The sequence below is a fragment of the Mobula hypostoma genome, chromosome 13 (assembly GCF_963921235.1).
Source record: "Mobula hypostoma chromosome 13, sMobHyp1.1, whole genome shotgun sequence".
Taxonomy (NCBI): Eukaryota; Metazoa; Chordata; class Chondrichthyes; order Myliobatiformes; family Myliobatidae; genus Mobula; species Mobula hypostoma.
In genome coordinates, this window is record NC_086109.1 from 89,405,417 (window position 1) to 89,427,063 (window position 21,647).

The 21,647-nt window shown below is 44.3% G+C and overlaps 1 protein-coding gene across 2 annotated transcripts in view; it reads right to left on the minus strand.

The window, feature by feature from the left end:
- LOC134355768 (coronin-2B) overlaps positions 1 to 21,647 on the minus strand; it is a 226,523-nt gene that overhangs the window by 36,171 nt on the left and 168,705 nt on the right. For both annotated transcript variants that reach the window (XM_063066148.1, XM_063066149.1), the window contains exons 3-5: positions 14,404 to 14,520; positions 8,065 to 8,214; positions 5,569 to 5,733 (exon numbers count right to left, since the gene is read on the minus strand). In XM_063066148.1, the coding sequence (XP_062922218.1) occupies positions 5,569 to 5,733; positions 8,065 to 8,214; positions 14,404 to 14,520 (432 nt within the window). The remainder of the gene's footprint in view (positions 1 to 5,568; positions 5,734 to 8,064; positions 8,215 to 14,403; positions 14,521 to 21,647) is intronic.

Consider the following 21,647-nt stretch of genomic DNA (forward strand, 5'->3'; position numbering starts at 1 on the left):
ATCCCTTTGTCTCAATGCTCTGGAGGGTCCTGCCATTTAGTGCATATCTCCTCTTGGATTTGAACTTCTTAAATGTATCTGAAGAAATTTGGCCTGTCCCCTAAAACCCTCACTAATTTTTATAGATGCACCGTAGAAAGCATTCTTTTAGGGTGCATCACAACCTGGTGTGGAAGTTGTCCTGTCCAAGACCAGAAGAAGCTGCAGAAGATCGTGAACACAGCCCAGCACATCACACAAACCAATCTTCCATCCTTGGACTCACTTTACTCCGCATGCTGTCGGAGCCGTGCTGCCAGGATAATCAAGGACACGACCCACCCAGCCAACACACTTTTCGTCCCTCTTCTCTCCGGGAGAAGGCTCAGGAGCTTAAAGACTCGTACGGCCAGATTTGGGAACAGCTTCTTTCCAACTGTGATAAGACTGCTGAACGGATCCTGACCCGGATCTGGACCTGCCTCTCAGTTTTTTTTGCACTACCTTACTTTCCCCTTTCTATTTTCTATTTATGATTTATAATTTAAATTTTTAATATTTACTATTGATTTGTACTCCAGGGAGCACGAAGCGCAGAATCAAATCTCGCCGTGATGATTGTACACCCTAGTATCATGTTGTTTGGCAACAATAAAGTATAAAGTATAAGTATAAAGTATCTCCTCTCATTTATCCAGATGAAACAGCACCCGGAGGAAACCCAAGTGTTCATGGGGAGGACGTAGAAACTCCTTGCAGACAGCACCAGAATTGAACTCCAAACTCCAACACCCCTAGCTGTAATAGCGTTGCGCTAACTGCTACCCTACCATGGCACCCTTTATTGAGTACATGGGTGGAAATTAATTCTCTCAGTTTTCTTTATTGTTGTTGAGATTTTTTTCTCTGTCCAAACCTTTGACAGATTTATATCCTTTGACAATCTTCCTCATTATCCACATCTCCGCCAATTTTCACATTGGACACAAACACTAATACTTTATCTTAGGAAACTTGGATTTTCTGCCTTAAAGTAAATCATCTAAGTATCTTTGTCCAATATTGAATTTTGGGTACATTGTTGCACAGAGGCAGAGTGCATTGCTAACAGCTCTATATATTTTATGCTTCAAGAAGAAAGGTCTCGCCAGGGTAAGGCTGATACTGGGAGTATATTATTCATGAACTGGTGGTAACAGAGATGCCTGATTGCTGTTTAAATTATTTATCTCTCTGAAATGTAACTGCAAAGCTTCAAGCTCAGTTAGCATGCTTTCACGATTTATAAACACGAGATACTCTACAGATGCTGGAAATCCAGAACAATACACACAAAATGCTGGGGGAGCTCAGCAGGGTCAGGCAGTATCTATGGAGATGAATAAACAGTACACATTTCATGCTGAGATCCTTCTTTAAGACTGAAAAGGAAGGGGGGAAGTGCCAGAATAGAAAGGTGGGGAGAGGCGGAGGGGAAGGAGGATAGCTAGAAGGTGATAGTGGAAGCCAGCTGGGTAGGAAAGGTAAAGGGCTGGAGAGGAAAGAGTCTGATAGGAGAAGAGAGTGGATCATAGAAGATCGGTTAGGAGAGGAGAGTGGGCCAGAGGAGATTTGATAGAAGAATGGACAATAGGAGATTGGACAGGAGAGGACAGCAGACCAAGGTAAATCTGTTAGAAGAGAAGGGTGGACCATAGGAAAGCTGTTAGGAGAGGAGAGTGGCGCACAGGATACTGATGGGAGAGAGGAGTGGACCATAGTTGAGGAGAGTGAACCAAAGTAGATCTAACAGGAGAGGAGAGTGGACCATAGGAGATCTGATAGGAGAGGAGAGTGGATCAAAGTAGATCTAATAGGAGAGAAGAGTGGACCATAGGATACTGATAGGAGAGGAGAGTGGACCATAGGAGATCTGATGGGAGAGGAGAGTGGATTAAAGTAGATCTAATAGGAGAGGAGAGTGGACCATAGGATTCTGATAGGAGAGGAGAGTGGACCATGGGATACTGATAGGAGAGGAGAGTGGACCATAGGATACTGATAGGAGAGGAGAGTGGACCATAGGAGATCTGATGGGAGAGGAGAGTGGATTAAAGTAGATCTAATAGGAGAGGAGAGTGGACCATAGGATTCTGATAGGAGAGGAGAGTGGATCAAAGTAGATCTAATAGGAGAGGAGAGTGGACCATAGGATACTGATAGGAGAGGAGAGTGGATCAAAGTAGATCTAATAGGAGAGGAGAGTGGACCATGGGATACTGATAGGAGAGGAGAGTGGATCAAAGTAGATCTAATAGGAGAGGAGAGTGGACCATAGGATACTGATAGGAGAGGAGAGTGGACCATAGGAGATCTGATGGGAGAGGAGAGTGGATTAAAGTAGATCTAATAGGAGAGGAGAGTGGACCATAGGATTCTGATAGGAGAGGAGATTGGATCAAAGTAGATCTAATAGGAGAGGAGAGTGGACCATGGGATACTGATAGGAGAGGAGAGGGACTATAGGAGATGGTTTTATGATCCTCCTTCCCTTTCTCCCATGGTCCACTCTCATCTTCTATCAGATTCCTTCCTCTCCAGCATTTTACCTTTTCTACCCACCTGGCGTTACCAATCACCTTCTAACTATCTCCTTTCCTTTGCCCTCCCCCCCCCAACTTTTTATTCTAGCATCTTCTCCCTTCCTTTCCAATCCTGAAGAAAGGTCTCAGCCTGAAACATTGACTGTTCATTCATTTCCGTAGATGCTGCCTGACCTGCAGAGTTCTTCCACCATTTAGAGTGTGTTGCTTATACTTTAATGATTTGTGTCATTGCTGACTGGAAGTCAGGGTCATATACGGTATATAGCTAACGTGCCTAAGACTTTTACACAGTACTGTATCTGCCAATTTGGAGCGGAGAGAGAGTTTGTAAATCTGGTGGGAGCAAAGGACGTTGGGAATGGTGAGGGTGGAGTGCTGTGGGGGGTTTGTGGGACAGGTGGCGGAGGAGGCGCCAGGTGCAGGGTGTGGTATGAGTACAGACGTACCCAGCCCTGCGACACCAGGCAAGGTTGTTTGATTCCAAACAATTGGTTTATTGATCAGTACAGAATATCTCTCTGGTGCTTCCTGCTCCCTCCCCTTCCCTTCCCCTTTTCCCAACCATATTTCCCCTCTCCCTGCTCCCTTCCCACTCTCAGTCCACAATAGAGATTCATATCAGAATCAGGTTTATCATTACTTACATATGTCATGAAATAGATGTGTGCCTAAGACTTTGGCACAGTACTGTACGTATTGGGTAACTGCAGATAAAACAGCCAGACCACAGAATCTCAACTCAGAAACACTGTCAGGAATACAACTACTCTCATTCCTCTAGATGCTGCAGAAGAGACACTGCTGGCAACAAGGAATATCTGAACAAGTTTAAGTATTTGTTAACCTTTTCTTTGCTATTTTCTAGCAATCCTCTCATCTGAAGACATTTGTGGGCCACTTTACATTGTGTAACAAGGCAGGTGCCAGTGAGGGCTTTATCCTCAGCTCACTGAAGCACTGTCACCCTGAGGCAAAGGTCATGGGTTGAAGTCTCCATAAGCTCATTCATTGGTTCATTAGGTTGCATAATGGGGCCATCATGGTATTTCCATGACCATGATTGTTCTTGGCAAAAATCTTCCACAGAAGTGGTTTGACATTGCCTTCTTCTGGGCTGTGCCTTTACAAGACGGGTGACCCCAGCCATTATCAATACTCTACAGAGACTGCCTGCCTGGTGTCAGCGGTTGCATAACCAGGACGTGATATGCACCGGCTACGACTATCCACCATCTGCTCCCATGACTTCACGTGACCTTGATCGGCGGGGGATAAGCAGGTGCTACGCCTTGCCCAAGGGTGACCTGCAGGCTAACGGAGGGAAGGAGGGAAGGAACACCTTATACCTTCTTTGGTAGAGACGTAAGTCCACCCGGCCACCTTCCCTTTCAGCGAGAGGTCTCATTAAAGCAAAAGCAGAAAATGCTAGAAATACCCTTATGAGATATTTGGATAGGCACATGGATGTGAGGAAGATGGAGGGATATGGACATTGTGCAGGTAGGAGGAATTAGTGTTTGGGTGTTCTGATTTGCTTTTTAGCTGTTTGGCACAACATTGTGGGCCGAATGGCTGGTTCATGCACTGTACTGTTTAGTCTATGTTCCATGTTCTATGTAATCAGCAAATCAAGCAGCATCTGTGGAAAGGGAAATGAGGCTATGTTTTAGATCAACCTCGCAGGTTGACTCTTTTTCTCTTTCGTCAGATGCTGCCTGACTGGCTGGGTATTTCCAACATGTCCTGTTTTTAATCTCAGGTTTCCAGCATCTGCAGCTTTTTAGTGCACCGAAGACACCCAAATGCACCTATAGATCTTTGAAACTGAACATTCAGGCAAGGTGTTGGGAGTACTCAGTCCTATCTTCAGGAGAGGATGGGATGGAAACTGGGGGCAAAATGCACGAACAGCTCTCAGGAGAGAAAAAAGGAGGTGATGCAGACATTCAAGGGGGATCTGCAGGACAAGTTTTTTTTTATATATATGGAGTGGTGGGCGCCTGGAATGGTTTGCTAGGGGTGGTTGTGGAAGTAAATATGACAGGGGCATTTAAGAGGCTCTTAGACAGGCACAGAAATGTGCAGAGATGGAGGGATATGGATTGTGTAGGCAGAAAGGATTCGTGTAGTTAGGCTTGTAATTGCAAGTTTAATTAGTTTGTGGGTGGCGGGGTGGAAATGTGTCTCTACCAAAGGAGGTGTAAGGTGCTCCTTCTCTCTGCTAGCCTGCAGGTCACCCTTGGACAAGGTGTAGCACCTGCTTAGCTCCCCATCCCCTCCGATCAGGGTCACGTGAAGCCATGGGAGTAGGTGGTGGATGGTCGTACGAGCAGCCGGTGCACATCACAGGTCCCGGTTATGCGACCACTGATGCCAAGCAGACCACCTCTGAAGAGTATTGATAATGGCTGGCGCCACCCATCTTGTAAAGACACTGGCCAGAAGAAGGCAATGGCAAACTACTTGTAGAAAAATTTGCCGAGAACAATCATGGTCATGACACCATGAACGCCCATGTCATACAACACGGCACATAATGATGACGATGAACTGGTCTGGTACAAGTTGCAGGGTGAAGGGCCTGTTCCTCTGCTGTACTGTTCTCTGTTCTGTAAGCATTTAACAAACCTGGCTGTCATTTTCTAATCCTACAAGTTTGGTTGTGTTGGTTCTCGAATCCCTCCTGCTTACTGCCTGTTACCAATCAGACTATAGACATAGGAGCACAATTAGGCCATTCAGCCCATTGGGTCTAGCATTGCATTCTGGCTGATTTATTTTCCCTCTCAAGCTCATTCTCTTGCCTTCTTCCCATAACCTTTGACATCCTAACTAAGAACCTATCATCCTCTGCTTTAAGCATACGCAACAACTTGGTCTCCACAGATGTCTGTGGCAATGAATTCCACAGATTCACCATCCACTGGCTGAAGGAATTCCTCCTCATCTCTGTCCTAATATTTCGATAGGACTGAGCACATCACATCGCGGTAAAACTATTTACTTGTAGCACTTTGCCGGAGCGCGGCTCGATGACCCTCAGCTTCTTGTCCTTGCAGGTGGTGGCAAAGAGGCTTCCGTCCGTGTTGAAGGACATGCAGAGAATGACGTCAGTGTGGCAGTCGATCATTTTAACTGGCTCACCAATTTCCAGGTTCCAGATCAGGATCTGAGAAGATAGAATAGTTACAATGAGATATAATGCAACTAATGAAGAAGAGTGGAGTCATTGGGACGCTGTCATGACGGCATTTTTTTTAGCAGGCTTCCTTATTGTTACAAGGCCGAGTTGCTAGCTCGATGCTCAACCCAACATGGATGGAAAAGCATGCAAGGGAGCCAGCTGGATTCAAACTCGGGAACCTTCGCTCTGAAGTCTGGCGCTGATGCCACTACGCCACCACGCCACCAGCCAGCTAATGCAACTAATAACATAGAAACATAGAAAATAGGTGCAGGAGTAGGCCATTCGGCCCTTCGAGCCTGCACCGCCATTTATTATGATCATGGCTGATCATCCAACTCAGAACCCAGCCTTCCCTCCATACCCCCTGACCCCTGTAGCCACAAGGGCCATATCTAACTCCCTCTTAAACATAGCCAATGAACTGGCCTCAACAGTTTCCTGTGGCAGAGAATTCCACAGATTCACCACTCTCTGTGTGAAGAAGTTTTTCCTAATCTCGGTCCTAAAAGGCTTCCCCTCTATCCTCAAACTGTGACCCCTCGTTCTGGACCTCCCCAACATCGGGAACAATCTTCCTGCATCTAGCCTGTCCAATCCCTTTAGGATCTTATATGTTTCAATCAGATCCCCCCTCAATCTTCTAAATTCCAACGAGTACAAGCCCAGTTCATCCAGTCTTTCTTCATATGAAAGACCTGCCATCCCAGAAATCAATCTGGTGAACCTTCTTTGTACTCCCTCTATGGCAAAGATGTCTTTCCTCAGATTAGGGGACCAAAACTGCACACAATACTCCAGGTGTGGTCTCACCAAGGCCTTGTACAACTGCAGTAGTACCTCCCTGCTCCTGTACTCGAATCCTCTCACTATAAATGCCAGCATACCGTTCGCCTTTTTCACCGCCTGCTGTACCTGCATGCCCACTTTCAATGACTGGTGTATAATGACACCCAGGTCTCGTTGCACCTCCCCTTTTCCTAATCGGCCACCATTCAGATAATAATCTGTTTTCCTATTTTTGCCACCAAAGTGGATAACTTCACATTTATCCACATTAAATTGCATCTGCCATGAGTTTGCCCACTCACCCAACCTATCCAAGTCACCCTGCATCCTCTTAGCATCCTCCTCACTGCTAACACTGCCACCCAGCTTCGTGTCATCCACAAACTTGGAGATGCTGCATTTAATTCCCTCATCCAAGTCATTAATAGATATTGTAAACAACTGGGGTCCCAGCACTGAGCCTTGCGGTACCCCACTAGTTACCGCCTGCCATTCTGAAAAGGTCCCGTTTATTCCCACTCTTTGCTTCCTGTCTGCTAACCTGAGGTAATGATGCTGCTTTATAAAACCCTGGTTAGACCACACGGAGTATTGTGTTCAGTTTTGGTCACCACATTAAAGGAAGGATATGGAAGCTTTAGAGAGAATGCAGAGGAGATTTACCAGGATGCTGCTTGGATTAGAGATCATGTCTTATTGAGCGAGCTATTGCTTTTCTCTTTGGAACAAAGGAGATTTGATAGATGTGTACAAGATGATAAAAGGCACAGATAGAGTGGGCAGCCAGAGAATTTTTTCCCTCAGGGCCGAAATGGTTAATATGAAGTGGCACAACTTTAAAGTGATTGGAGGTATGTATAGGAGAGATGTCAGAGGATGAACAAAGTTCCGGGGGTGGTGGTACAGGCAGATACATTAGGGACACTTAAGAGTCTCTTGGATAGTCACATGGATGATAGAAAAATGGAGGACCACGTAGGAGAGAAAGGTTAAATTGATCTTGGAGTAGGTTAAAACGTCGGCACAACATCATGGGCCAAAGGGACTGAGCCGTGTTGTACTGTTCTAAGTTCTGTGTTTTATATGGGCCCACTGTCCAATCTGAAAAAGTACTCTGCTGGCAAGGCAGCACTCCCTCAGTATAGCTTTGCTTGGATCGGTAGACATTTTGCTCATCGTTAAACAGTACCAGCAGAGGGAGTTTTATAGGCATACGTTAGTCTCATGAGACCATGGATTTGCGCCTTGGAAGGTTTCCAGGACGCAGGCCTGGGCAAGGTTGTATGGAAGACCGGCAGTTGCCCATAGTGCAAGTCTCCCCGCTCCATGCCACCGATGTTGTCCAAGGGAAGGGCATTAGGACCCATACAGCTTGGCACCGGTGTCGTCGCAGAGAAATGTGTGGTTAAGTGCCTTGCTCAAGGACACAACACGCTGCCTCAGCCAAGGCTCGAACTAACGACTTTCAGATCACTAGACGAGCGCCTTAACCACTTGGCCACGCACCAACAGAGGGAGTTATCTCACCTTATAATCATAACCTGCACTGAATAAGATATTATTGGTGGTGGGGTGCCACTCAATGAGGCCAACTCGCCGGCTGTGTCCATACAGCTCCAACACAGCCTCAGTCATGTTCCTCTTCAGACCTCCTTCTGGGACCTCCCAGAGTCTCACCTGGAAATATCAAAGGGAATCATTTTATACACAGTGGGATAAATTTTAAGTCAAGTCAAGCCAAGAAATGTCAAGTTTATTGTCATTTAACCATATACATTTATATAACATATATGACCATATAATGTATATAGAAACGAGACGTTTCTCCAAACCAGGGTGTAAAGCACAGTAGTACATATAACACACAATAACTTATAAAGGTAAAGATAAAATCTACAGATGAATCACACATAAGTAACAAACTAAAGTGCATTAATATTAAGTATAATGTTAACATTAACCAGTGACACTTCGAATACGATGCAGCAGGGAGATCAGAAGCCTGATGGCCTGGGGGAAGAAACTGTTACTCATCCTAACCGTTCCTGTTTTTATGCATCCTAGTCTCCTGCCTGATGGTAGAAAGTCAAAGAGGATGCTGGATGGATGGCGAGGATCCTTAATAATACTAAGTGCCCTGCGTTTGCAGCGCTCCTGATAAATATCCCCCATGGATGGTAAGAAGATCCTTATGATCTTCTCAGCTGTTCTGGCATTTTTTTGTAGAAACTTCTGGTCCGATGCTCGGCTACTCCAGACCAGATGGAGATGCAACTTGTCTGGATGTTCTTGGTGGTGCTCCTGTAAAACACAATTAATATGGGGATGGGGGGTGGTGGTGGGTTGGAGCCTTGTTTGCCTCAATTTTCTTAGGAAGTGCCTTCTTGTTCAGGGAGGTGATATTGAGGGACCAGGTGAGGTCATCCGTGATGTGAACTCCCAGGAACGCGATGCACTTAACTCTCTCTACGGAGGAGCCATGTATTCGCAGAATGGGATCGCTCATCTCCAGCTTCCCAAATTCCGCAGTGATTTCCTTTGTCTTCTTCACATTCAGCTCAGGTTGTTCTGCTTATACCAATCCACCAGCCGCTCCACTTCTGCTCGATACTCTGTCTCGGCATCACTCTTGATGAGGCCAACCACTGTTGTGTCATCTGCAAACTCGATGACCCGGTTTGAGCTGGAACCTGCGACACAGTCGTGCATCAGCAGTGTGAACAGCCAGAGGGCTGAGCACACAGCTTTGGGGAGCTCAGTGCAATGGGACGAGAGACGTTGCTGACTGTAGCCTTACTGTTAAGAAGTCCAGTCTCCAGTTGCAGAGGGAGGTATTGAGACCCAGTGAGGACAGTCACCCCACCAGTTTCTGGGATATGATGGTGCTAAACACTGAACTGAAGTCTATAAGCAGTAGTCTGGCATATGAGACCCCATTTTCCAGGTGGGACAGGACAGAGTGGAGAGCAGAGGCTATTGCATCGTCAGTGGATCGATTTGAGTGATAAGTGAACTGGAAAGGGTCCAGTGTAGCTGGGAATAAGGCTTTCATGTGCTCTATGACCAGCCACTCAAAGCATTTCATAATGGTTGATGTTAATGCCACAGGACGATAGTCGTTTAGGCAGGTTACTGTCACCTTCTTTGGCACTGGAATGATGGTTGCCGCCTTGAAAACTAAGGAGACAATGGATTGTTCCAAAGAGATGTTGAATATATCCACCAGCACCTCTGACAGCTGGGCTGGGCTGCATACAATGGCAAAATTCAAATTAAGTTTATTATCAAAGTATGTATATGTCACCATATACAACCCTGAGATTCATTTTCTTGCAGACATTTACAGGAAAATAAAGAAGCAGATTTTATGAAAAAGTATACAGAAACAAAGACTGACAACCAATGTGCAAAAGAAGACACACTGTACCAATACACAGTATAATACTAAGAACACGAGTTGTACAGTCCTTGAAGGTGAGTCTGTAGGCGGGAGGAAAAGTTTCTCTGAGACAATCAACCTGAATCCCTATAAATGGTAACCATGGCAAAGCTCACAGAAACTCGCCATGTTCTCTCTTTCCTCTGTCTCTTTATCCTTCTCCAGGCCTGCAATCTCCCTTTAATTCTGGCCTCCTGGTCTCCTCTGAACTTAATCACTCTACCACTGGATATCATGTCTTTCACTGCCAAGAACCTAAATTCTGGAATTCTCTTCCTAACCCTTTCTGTCCACTCCTGCTTCTTAACCCCTACCTCTTTGTCTAAGTTTTTATGCCATCTCCGTGAATAAAAATTAAAAAAAAACACTGAAAACCTGAAATATTTACAGAAAATGCCGGAAATCCTGAACATTCCAGATAGCACCTGTGAGGAGAGAATGGAGTTAAATTTCAGGATGAAGCCTGTTTCTCCATTGACGCTGCCTGACATGTTGAATAATTCCAGCAAAATTTTACTTAGACACTAACTGCTGGAGAAACTCAGCAGGTCAGGCAGCATCTGTGGAGGGGAATAAACAATCGATGTTTTGAGCCAGGACCTTTCAAATCTCTTGTGTTTATCTTTACTTATGACAATTTCTTATGTGACTGGGCACCAAAATTCATAAGGGGTAACGTTCCAGTGAAGCAACTCTGGAAGATCTGCTACCTTAAAGTTTCTGTGAAATAAACCATGTAGCTGTTGTTGTAGTTGAGAATTCTCCTCCAGTCCTGAAGTTTTGCCACAATTAACCAAGCTCAATATCACATTTATAAAGGCATTAGTTGAGGCCTAATTTGGAATAAAAGACAGCATCCATCATTAAGGATCCCCCATCACCAAAGACGTGCCCTTTTCTCATTGGTACTGTCAAGGAGGTGGTACAGGAGTCTGAAGACACACATTCAATGTTTCAGGAACAGCTTCTTCCCCTCTGCCATCAGATTTCTGATTGGACAATGAATCCATTTACACCACCTGAGCATTTTTCCCTCCCTTTTTGTGTTACTTATTTAATATTTTTAATATATACTTCTTGTTTTTTATATATTTATTATCATTATGTATTGCAATGTACTGGAGCTGCAAAACAACAAACTTCACAACAAATTCCAGTGATATTAAACCTGAGTTGATTCTGATTCTGAGTATTGTGTTGCAATTCTGGTCACCTACCTACAGGAACAATATCAATAAGATTGAAAGAGCACAGAGAAACTTTACAAGGACCTGAGTTAAGGGAAAGGTTGGGTAGGTTAGAACTTTATTCCCTGGGGTGTGGGAGAATGAAAGATTTGGTAAAGGTGTACAAAATTATGAGGGGTACTGATAGGGTATCTGCAAGCAGGCCTTTCCCCCTCAGGTTGGGTGAGACTAGAACTAGAGGTCATAGGTTAAGGGTGAAAGGTGAACTATTGCAGAAGAACATGAGGGGAGCTTCTTCACTCAGAAGTTGGTGAGAGTAGTGATGTGGGTCTGATCTCAACACTTACAGAGAAGTTCGGATAAGTACATGGATGGGAAGGGTATGCAAGGCTATGGCCAAGGTGTAGGTCAATGCGACTAGGCAGAATAACAGTTTGGCTCAGACTAGATGGGCCAAAGGGCCTGATTCTGTGCTGTACTGTTCCATGACTCTATTAATTCTTTCTTTCTTTATTAATCTTTTTATTGATTTAGAGAAAACATATATAGAGACAAGGGGAGAATTACCTCAAATATATATCAGCAACAATATAAAAAAAGATAAAATAGATATTATCATAATCATACATAGTAATAAGCAAATATGCAATAAATAATTTAAAGAAGGACAGCTAATTCTCCTCTTATCAATTCATAAAGAGAGGAAAAAAAACTTTAAATTTAAAATAAAGAAAAAAACCCCACTGCACTAAAAAAAAGAGAGACAAAAAAAGGGGGACTGGGCAGTCCATTCAGATGATACAACCAAGAAAAAAGGAAAGACTTTCTGATCAAATCTAAAACTTTGAAAAAGTGAAGTAATTGGAAGAACAATAAATCAAATCAACTGAAAATATAAAATACAAGGTCGCCATATTTGCTCAAATTTAAAGAGCTATTAATTCACCCCAGTGCAATGACAGGAGGAGGTTCTCCCTCCCTCTTCCAGCTCACCTTTCCTGGATACAATTTGTTGGGGGGGGGGGATGACCTATCGGGGTAAGCTGCAGCGACTGGGTCTTCGGCAATGAGTCTCTCTCTGTGGCTCAGAAAGGAAGCGGGGGAGAAGAGAAGTGCAATAGGTGACTGAGCATTCCGTAGTTAGAGGAGCAGGGAGGATATTCTGTGCACACTAAATAGACACCCGGATGTTATGCTGCCCCCCAGGTGCCAAGGTCAGGGGTGTCTCAGATCAGGCCCAGAGCACTCTAAACAGGGAGGGTGAGCTTCCAGAAGTCTTGGTACATTTTGACACCAATGACATAGGTAGGGAAAGGGAGGAGGACTTGAAGAGGAAATATAGGAAGTAAGGTGGAAAGCTGAAAAGTAGGACCTTCGGGGGTAGTAATCTCTGGATTGCTGCCTGTGCCACGTGCCAGTGAGGGTAAGAATAGGGTGGTTTGTCAGATGAATGTGTGGCAGAAGAATTAGTGCAGGGGCCAAGGTTTCAGATTTATGGATTATTTGGGATCTTTCCTGGGGAAGGTATGATCTGTGCAAAAAGGACGGGTTGCACCTGAACCCCAAGGGGGTGAGGGAGGGGGGAACAATATGCCTGCAGCAGGTTTTCTAGAGCTGTTAGGGAGGGTTTAAACTAACCTGGTAGGGGGTTGGGAACCGGTGTGATGTGGCTGAGGATGGAGCAGTCAGTATACAAGTAGGTGCAGAGTGTAGTGAGGCTGTGAGGAAAGATAGGGAAAAATTGGAGTCAGTGGAATGAGTTAAAGTGTAACAGTGAGCCAAAATCAAAAAGAGTGATGAATATAGGATTGAAGGTGTTATATTTGAATGCACACAGTACATGGAATAAGATAGATGACCTTGTAGCGCAGTTAGAGATTGGCAGGTATGACGTTGTGGGCATCACTGAGTCCTGGCTGAAAGATCATGGTTGGGAGCTTAACATCCAAGGATACACATTGTATTAAAAGGACAGGCAACTAGCAGAGGGTGGGGTAGCTCTACTGGTAAAAAATAAAATCAGATCCTTAGAAAGAGGTGACATAGGATCAGAAGATGTAGAATCCTTGTGGGTAGAATTAAGAAACTACAAAGGTAAAAAGACCCCTGATAGGAGTTACATAGAGGTCTCTGAGCAGTGGCCAGGATGTGGGCTACAAATTAAAATGGGCGATAGAAAAGGCACATAATAAGGGTAATATTACAATAATTATGGGGGATTTCAATATGCAAGTAGATTGGAAGAATCAGGTTGGTGCTGGATACCAAGAGAGGGAATTTGTAGAATGCCTATGAGATGGGTTTTTAGAGCCCACCAGGGGAATGACAATTCTGGATTGGGTGTTATGTAATGATCCAGATTTAATTAGCAAGCTTGAGGTAAAGCACCCCTTAGGAGGCAGAGATTATAATATGATAGAATTCACCCTGCAGTTTGAGAAGGAGAAGCTAAAATCAAATGTATCAGTATTACAGTGGAGTAAAGAAAATTACAGAGGCATAAGAGAGGAGCTGGCCAAAGTTGATTGGAAAAGGACACTAGCAGGGATGACAGCAGAATAGTGCTTCTGGGGAAAATTCCTAAAGATGTGGTATTTTAAAGCGAGAATGAGGTAACCGTGGCTGACAAGGGAAGTCAAAGACAGCATAAAAGCAAAAGAGAGGGCATATAATAGAGCAAAATTAATGGGGAGTTAGAAGATTGGGAAGCTTTTAAAAGTAATTGATAAAGCCATAAAGAGAGAAAAGATGAAATTAAATAAAGTAAGATTGCCAAAAAGTATAAAAGAGGATACAAAAAGATTTTGTAATTTGCTGCTGACAGTCAACAAGAAGAGAGAGGAGAGGAAGAGTGGAGGGAGAGAGGAGAGAAAGAGTGGAGGGAGAGGGGAGAGGGAAGGAAAGGGGGTAGGAGAGAGGAGAAGGGAGAGCGGAGAGGAAGGGGGAAGGAGAGGGGAGAGCGGAGCACAGGAAGCGGGTAGAGGGGAGGAAGAATAGAGGGAAAGGGGAGAAGGGGGACAGGGAAGGGTAGAGGGGAGAGTGGAGGAGTGTTCAAATCTTACTCTCACCCCACAGATTGAATTCAACAGGTTAAGTTAAATCAGAATCAAATCTACCCTCAGTAATGGTAAGCACAAAAGCATCTGACTACTTCTGCAATCAAGTACACCCACTCTGGTCCATTTGAGGACCTGCCTTCTCGATGTTAGGGATTGTGTGTTGAACGATGACGTTACTTACTGAAGTGTCCTCGGAACAGGAGGCTACGATGTTGTCCACAAACGGGTTCCATTTAATGTCCAGCACGTTTCCCTGGTGACCACAGACCTTGGGGTAGAGTGGGTCAATCCGTCCTGTCTGAGAGCAGAATGGGAGGGAGGTGAGGGGGAGAATGGGGGGGGCAGGGGTAGGTGGAGGGGAGAGAGGAGAAAGGTGTAGAGGGGATGGAATGGGGGGGGAAGGGAGGGGAGAATATGGGGAGGGTAGAGAGGGGGAGGCATAGGGGATGGGAGGAGGGGAACCAGAGAGGGGAGGGGAGGTGAAGTGGAAAGGGGAGAGAGGAGAGAGCAGGGCCGGTGGGGATGGTGGAGGCAGAGGGGAGAGGAAGGAGGTGGAGAGGAAGAGGGAGAGAGGAGAGGAAATAGGGGAGGGGATATGGAAGAAGAGCATGTGGTAGAAGAGGGAGCAGAGAGGAGAAGGGGAGGTGTAGAGGGGGGATGAGAGGAGGGGTAAAGGAAAGAGGGGAGAGGAAAAAGAGGGAAGAGACATGGAGAGAAAGAGGAAAGAGGGAAAGAGAAAGAGGGAGAGAGAGAGAGAGAGAGAGAGAGAGAGAAAGCATGATTATTCCAGAAGTGAAATAATGTGCATTTGAACAGTAACTGTTCCAACCTCAAAGTTTCTGACTTTCGCAGGACTATTGTATGTGCACTCAGTGTTGCAACAAAGGAAATATGATGACAAATGTGTGCACAGCAGGATCCCACTAACGACAGATAAAGTATGGAAGGAGATAGGTACCAGGGAAACACTAAAGTACCATTGAAACCTTTGCGTCTCTCTTTGCATATAGACATGACCTCTGTTTAAGACACTCCCTTGGTACTGCCTGTACCAAGATCCTGGTATGAGTTTTGAGCTCAGGATTATGTTTCGGCTGTGAGAGAATTGCCTGCTGAATCAGAGCATAGCTATGTGGGCAAGAGGCAGATGTGATTATCTTCCAAATCAGTGCTTTGCAAACCTTTTTGGCTTACAGTCCCCTTGGCTCCCAGACCACATCTCCCGCACTTTCCGGCCATTGCACAAAAACTATAAAGAATATTGATTTACACTGCCCAGTGAAAGAAAAAAGGAACTGCAAATTCACAGCAGTGACAAATTTTCATCAACAATTTTAGAGCGTACATTAGCAGTCCTACTATTCGCTACCTCTGTGCTTTTTTCAGCTTTCGGTGAGAGGGATAGGTTTGGTGCAGTGATGTCAGCTTTTCAATATCAGGCTGAATGTCACTCAGAAGAGTCGCAGAACCCTGTGTTCAGTAATTTGCAGTCTGTTTTGTTGCTTTGAAAGAAGTTGGACAATTGCACAGAAACTAGGCTCCACTAAATACGACGTTGAAGAGGGAATTAAGGATATTTTGACACTTTTCCGCAGTGCAGGATAGCGTTCAGAGACTTCTTCTGCAACCAAAAGTCTTGATACGGTTTTCTGATCCTCAGCTTCAGCTCAAAGTCATTTTGTAGTGAGCTCAGTTCTTCCTCCATCCTTCCTGTTAATTCCTCATTACAAGTGTTCAGGAATGGAATTTATACCCAGTTTGGAATTTGAATCAAGAAAGGATCCTGAAATTTCCCTGACATGTCTTTATGCAGCTCACCCAGGTGGGCATAGTATACTTGAAGCTCGTCATCTGATATTCTTTCTTTCTTTCAGGGAGGCTCAGAAATCAGTAAAGGTCATGACAGCCTACGTTGCATTTAAATAGTTATGTTGGAGAAAAATGTGGAATTGACTGATTTGATTTTTATAAGAATCACATAATTTTCTTGCAATTGAAGACTGATTTCATAAAACTTTGCTAATGATTCTGCCAAATAAGCAATGTCATGCCTAATATTTTTGAGTTGATTAGTGAGTGAAAATATTCAAGTCTTCAAAGAATTTTACCAGTTTCAAAAAGCATATAAAAGCATCTCAAGTAGTTTCCTTTTAAGAGCCACCTGATTTCTCTGTGTAACAGCAAGCGTTCAAACTATTCATCATATTCGATACAAAGTAGGGAATTGAGAGAATGGGACCCGATTTTATTTCATGCAGTGATAAAAGTAATTAATGATTTGTGCAGCCTATCACTTGGGTTTTTTTTGCAACAAGATGTTGTCTGTGAATTACACAACGAATGGTAAATATGTTGGGTATAGTTTTTTTCAAGAAAATGATAACCGCACGGTGGTGTCCCGTCATTGATCGTGCTCCTTCTGTTGCACAAACAGGAATGTTGGTGAGTGGAATGTCATTCTCTTTGAAAAATTGCTCATCAATCTGAAATTACCTCCCCCTTCGTATCTGTTTCTAATCCCCTTGTACATAAGAACTCTTGAACCTTGCTTTCATTTTTTATGAAGCAAACATAACAAGAAGCAAACCTGGCAAAGTTGTCTCATTCAATTGCAGAGTAAGTTCTGTTGTCCTGAATACCTTTTACAATGTGTCTTCCATGTTCTCGGTCATTTCATTCATTTTTCTTTGAACAGAGTTTTCACTGAGTGGAATCACTTCAATTATTTGGTCCGGTGAGTTGTGAAAAACCATACTCAAAACCCTCTTTACTTCTGACAGAATCAGTTCTTCTCTAATTGTTTGGGCCTTCCAGATTCAGCAATGAGCAATGAAATGTATGAAGCAGGCAAACCATCACTGTTTCGTTGTGAAGTGCTGACAAACACCTTTTGAGAGGCTTTCAGTTTCTGAAAGTTTCACAAAGTGACTGAAAATAAGCCAAGTTCTCGTTTGCTTTATCAGAGTGTATTCTCTTCAAATGTTCAAGGACATTGCCTCATTTCTCACAGCAGACACATTGGCTGCAGTTTGAAGCTTGGTGCTCGTATAAAACCATATTTCAGATAACCCACACCATACTGTCTACACTTCTATTTCATTTGGTCTGCTTCTTTCATTTTCCTTATGGATTCACAACCATCGTCAATTGCCTATCGTTTAATTCCAACCTCAAGTGCTGCGATCAATAAAGGGGAACATTATGATCTCTCTGTCTGAAGGTACATTAACTGGGGTAGTGATATCTTGGTTGGGCTGTGGTCTAGAGAAATGTAGTCAAGACCATTTGAAAGGCATATTCTGAACTTTACCCCATTGAATGCCATACCCTAATTCAAAGGAATTGTGTCACAGCATAATTAGAGTAGTGGAATAACTATACTACAGCAGTGAAGGACAATAATACATGGACCAGGCCCAGAAATAACACAATTTCTTCAGTCCAGATTTCTTTTGAAATGTCCAACACATAAGAGTCACATTGCTTTTCAACAACTATAACACTCTTGAAGCAAAGTCTAAGAGAACGGTTAGCAAGAGATGAGGTGATTACGTGATTATGAAACACTGATGATCAAATGCTGATAATGAGTAATTAATTTCTTAAATTAAGCCTGTAATCTCTCAGCTGCCCCTTGCAACTGAGCACCTCCCCATAGTCCCCTTTATCTTTATCACCCCATTAAGAACTTCCAATGCTCCTGGAGATTGGGGGGAGTCTGATACCAGAACACATGCATTGTAGGGGGTGGGGGAGGTCAAAGGAGATGTGCAGGACAGGTTCTTTTACACAGAGAGTGGTGGGTGCCCAGGGGCAAATACAAGAGATGTTTAACATGCTTACATAGGCACATGAATGGGCAGCGAATGGAGGGATATCGACCATGTGCAGGCAGAAGGGTTTGGATTTTATTAATTTAGCACAACACGATGGGCCGAAGGGCTGTTCCTGTGCTGTACTGTTCTATGTTCTGATCTTGTAAACATCTCCTCCACAATCTCCATCAGCATAGCTGCACCACAGGGCTGTGTGCTTAGTCCCCTGTTCTACTTGTTTTACCCTTACATTTACGACTGTGTGGCTAAGCACAGGTCCAATGCCACATTCAACTTTGCTGACGGCACCACCTTTACAGGCTGAACCAAAGGTGGTGATGTAAAGAGCTGTGTGTGGATTACAGGAGGAATGGAGACAGGCTCGGCCCGATCAACATCAATGGCTCTGCAGTTGGGAGGGTGAGTAGCTTCAGGTTCCTCGATGCACACATCACCTGGACTGTACACACCGGCTGTGTGGCAAAAAAAGCACAGCAGCATCTCTTCCACCTCAGGTGACTGAAGAAGTGCGGCATGGGGCTCCAATTCCTCAAGATCTTCTACAGGGCCACAATTGAGACCATACTGACTGGCTGTATCACTGCCTGGTACAGGAACTACACCAACCTTGACTGCTGGGCACTGCACAGAGTGGTACGGAGAGACCAGTGCATCTGTGGATGTGAGCTTCCCTCCATTGAGGACATTTATAGCAGCAGGTGCAGAAGGAAGATCATCAGAAACACCAGTCACCCCAACCATAAACTGTTTCAGCTGCATCCATCTGACAAACGCTATCACAGCATTAAAGCCAAGACCAACAGGCTACAGGACAGTTTCTTAGCCTTTTAGACGTCTAAATTCACATGTCTGTACATTGCAACGGAATCATAACGCAAAGATTTTTACCCCCTCACTTTGTGGGATGGATATAAAATTTAAATTCTTCTTCTTCTTCATTAATCAGCATATAGGAGGGAGACTGAAAACCTGCCTGTGGTACCACAACAACAATCTCTCACTCAATGTCAGCAAGACCAAGGATCTGATTGTAGACTTCAGGAGAAGGAAACCAGAGGTCCACGTTCCAGTCCTCATCGGAGGGTCAGAGGTGGCGAGGTTTAGCAACTTTAAATTCCTAAGTGTTATTATTTTGGAGAATCTGTACTAGACCCAGCACGTAAGTGTGATTATGAAGAAAGCACAGCAGCACCTCTACTTCCTTAGGAGTTTGTGGAGATACAGCATATCATCTAAAACTTCGTCAAAATTCTATATATGTGTCGTGCAGAGCATATTGACTGGCTGCATCACAGCCTGGTATTGGAGCATCAATGCCCTTAAACAGAAAATCCTACAAAAAGTAGTCGATCTGGCCCAGTCCACCATGGGTAAAGCCCTCCCAACTACTGAGCACGGTTACCGTACGTGGAACTCCGTCGCAGGAAAGCAGCATCCATTATCTCCACCACCCAGGACATGCAGTCTTCTCACAGCTGTCATCAGGAAGAAGATACACGGGTCCCAGGACTCACACCACCAGGTTCAGGAACAGTTATTACCCCCCAACCATCAGGCACTTGAATCAAATGGCATAATTTTACGCAACTTCACTTGCCCCATCATTGAAATGTTCCCACAACCCATGGACTCACTTTAAAGGACTCTTCATCTCATGTTCTCGATATTTATTGCTTATTTATTTACTATTATTGTTTTGTCTTTTTGTATTTGCACAGTTTGTTGTCTTCTGCACGCTGATTGAAAGCCTAGCTGAGTGGTGTTTCATTGATTCTGTTATAGTTATTATTCTCTAGATTTGCTGAGTATGAAATTCAAGGTTTTATATCGCGACATATATGTACTTTGACAATAAAACTTACTTTGAATTTTTTGAACATTGAACCAAAAAGCCAAGATTACATTAAAAAAAAACCAGAAAACCGGTTTGCTAGAAAATGAATAAATGTAACTTACTGCAGTTGTGAGAAACATCTTCTAAAAAGAGAGTTGCCTGCAAAACTGTTAACTCGGGACAAGGTGTGGTTGCAGACTCGGACAGAAGGTGGAGCCACTGAGCTTACTCCACCATTAGCTGCCATACAAAGGAGTCAAAAGAATGTTCCACAAACAAAACATTGATGAAAGTGAGGGAAATGTAGTAAGGCCCCTTCAAATGAAGGAATATCTGGCAGGACACATCTCTTACCACCTTCTTTACCTTGGACACTTGTCCTCTGGGCTATTCTCTCCTCCCCTCTATCTACGTCCGCCTCAGTAACCTCAGCCTCCTCTCATCCTTAGCATGAGGACCACACCTGCTTCACACCATCAGAAACACAGGGGACACCACTTAGGGTGGCATAGCCACAATCAGCTAAATTGTAACGCAATGTGTTAAAAAAGAGCTCTTCTAACATTAGCTCAGGATTATAGATTTCTATATTATAGAAAGCCATTCGTCCCATAGAATTCATGGCAGCTTACAGAGCAATTCCATTCCCTAACTCTCCCTGTAACCAATCCTCCCTACCAGTGAAGTAAGCAGATAGAAATAAACCTTAGAACCTGGAACATAGAACAATACAGCAGAGGAACAAGACTTTCAGTCAATGATATTGTGCCGTACCAATGAAGTTAGTAATCAAATGCCTAACTAAACTAGTCTCTTCTGCCCTCCATTCCCTGCACATTCGTGTGCCTGTTTAAGAGCCTCTTAAACATCTCCACCACCATCCCCAGCAATGTATTCCAGGTACCCACCACTCGAAAAATCCTGCTGCGTGTATCTCCTTTAAGCTTTCCTCTCTCACATTAAGTGTACATTTTATAGAATTAGACATTCCAAGCCTGTGAAAAAGATATCAGCTGTCTACTCACCTATGCCTCTCTTAATCTCATGCACCTCCACCAGGTGTCTGCAGCTCCCGAGAAAACAACCCACGTGTGTCCAACTTCTCATGATGGCAAATGCCCTCATAGCCATGTAGCACCTGGTGAACACTTTCTGTGCCCTCTCCAAAGCCTCCACATGCTTCCTATAGTCAATCTGCCAGAAATTAATGCAGTACTCCAGATCCAGCCTAACCAGAGTTTTATAAAGTTGCAGCATCTCAACGCTTGAGCTTAATGCCTCCACTAATAAAGGCAAGTATGCCAGTTTCTTTGAGTGATTTAAAAAAAATGTTCATTGCTACTCAAACAGATGGGCATATCATAACTTGAATGCAAAGAAGAAACTCAGCTGTCCAAACATCCACAACTCTGAGTTGGCGCCAATTAACCGGTTAACTGATATTTACAGCTTTTCCTCAGGGTGGCGCTGTTGGCCCCAGTGTGGATGCTCATATTACAGTCATCTGACCAAAGGGTGGCGCTGGGACCCTCTGTCCCAGACTGGGCAGGACTTGAACCATTCACATCCGGGCAAGTGCCCCAGGCTGTGGAATCTGCTCCATTCACACCTGGGCAGGTGTCCCAGACTGTGAAATCTGCCCCATTCACACCTGGGCAGGTGTCCCAGACTGTGGAATCTGCTCCATTCACACCTGGGCAGGTGTCCCGGACTGTGAAATCTGCCCCATTCACACCTGGGCAGGTGTCCCAGACT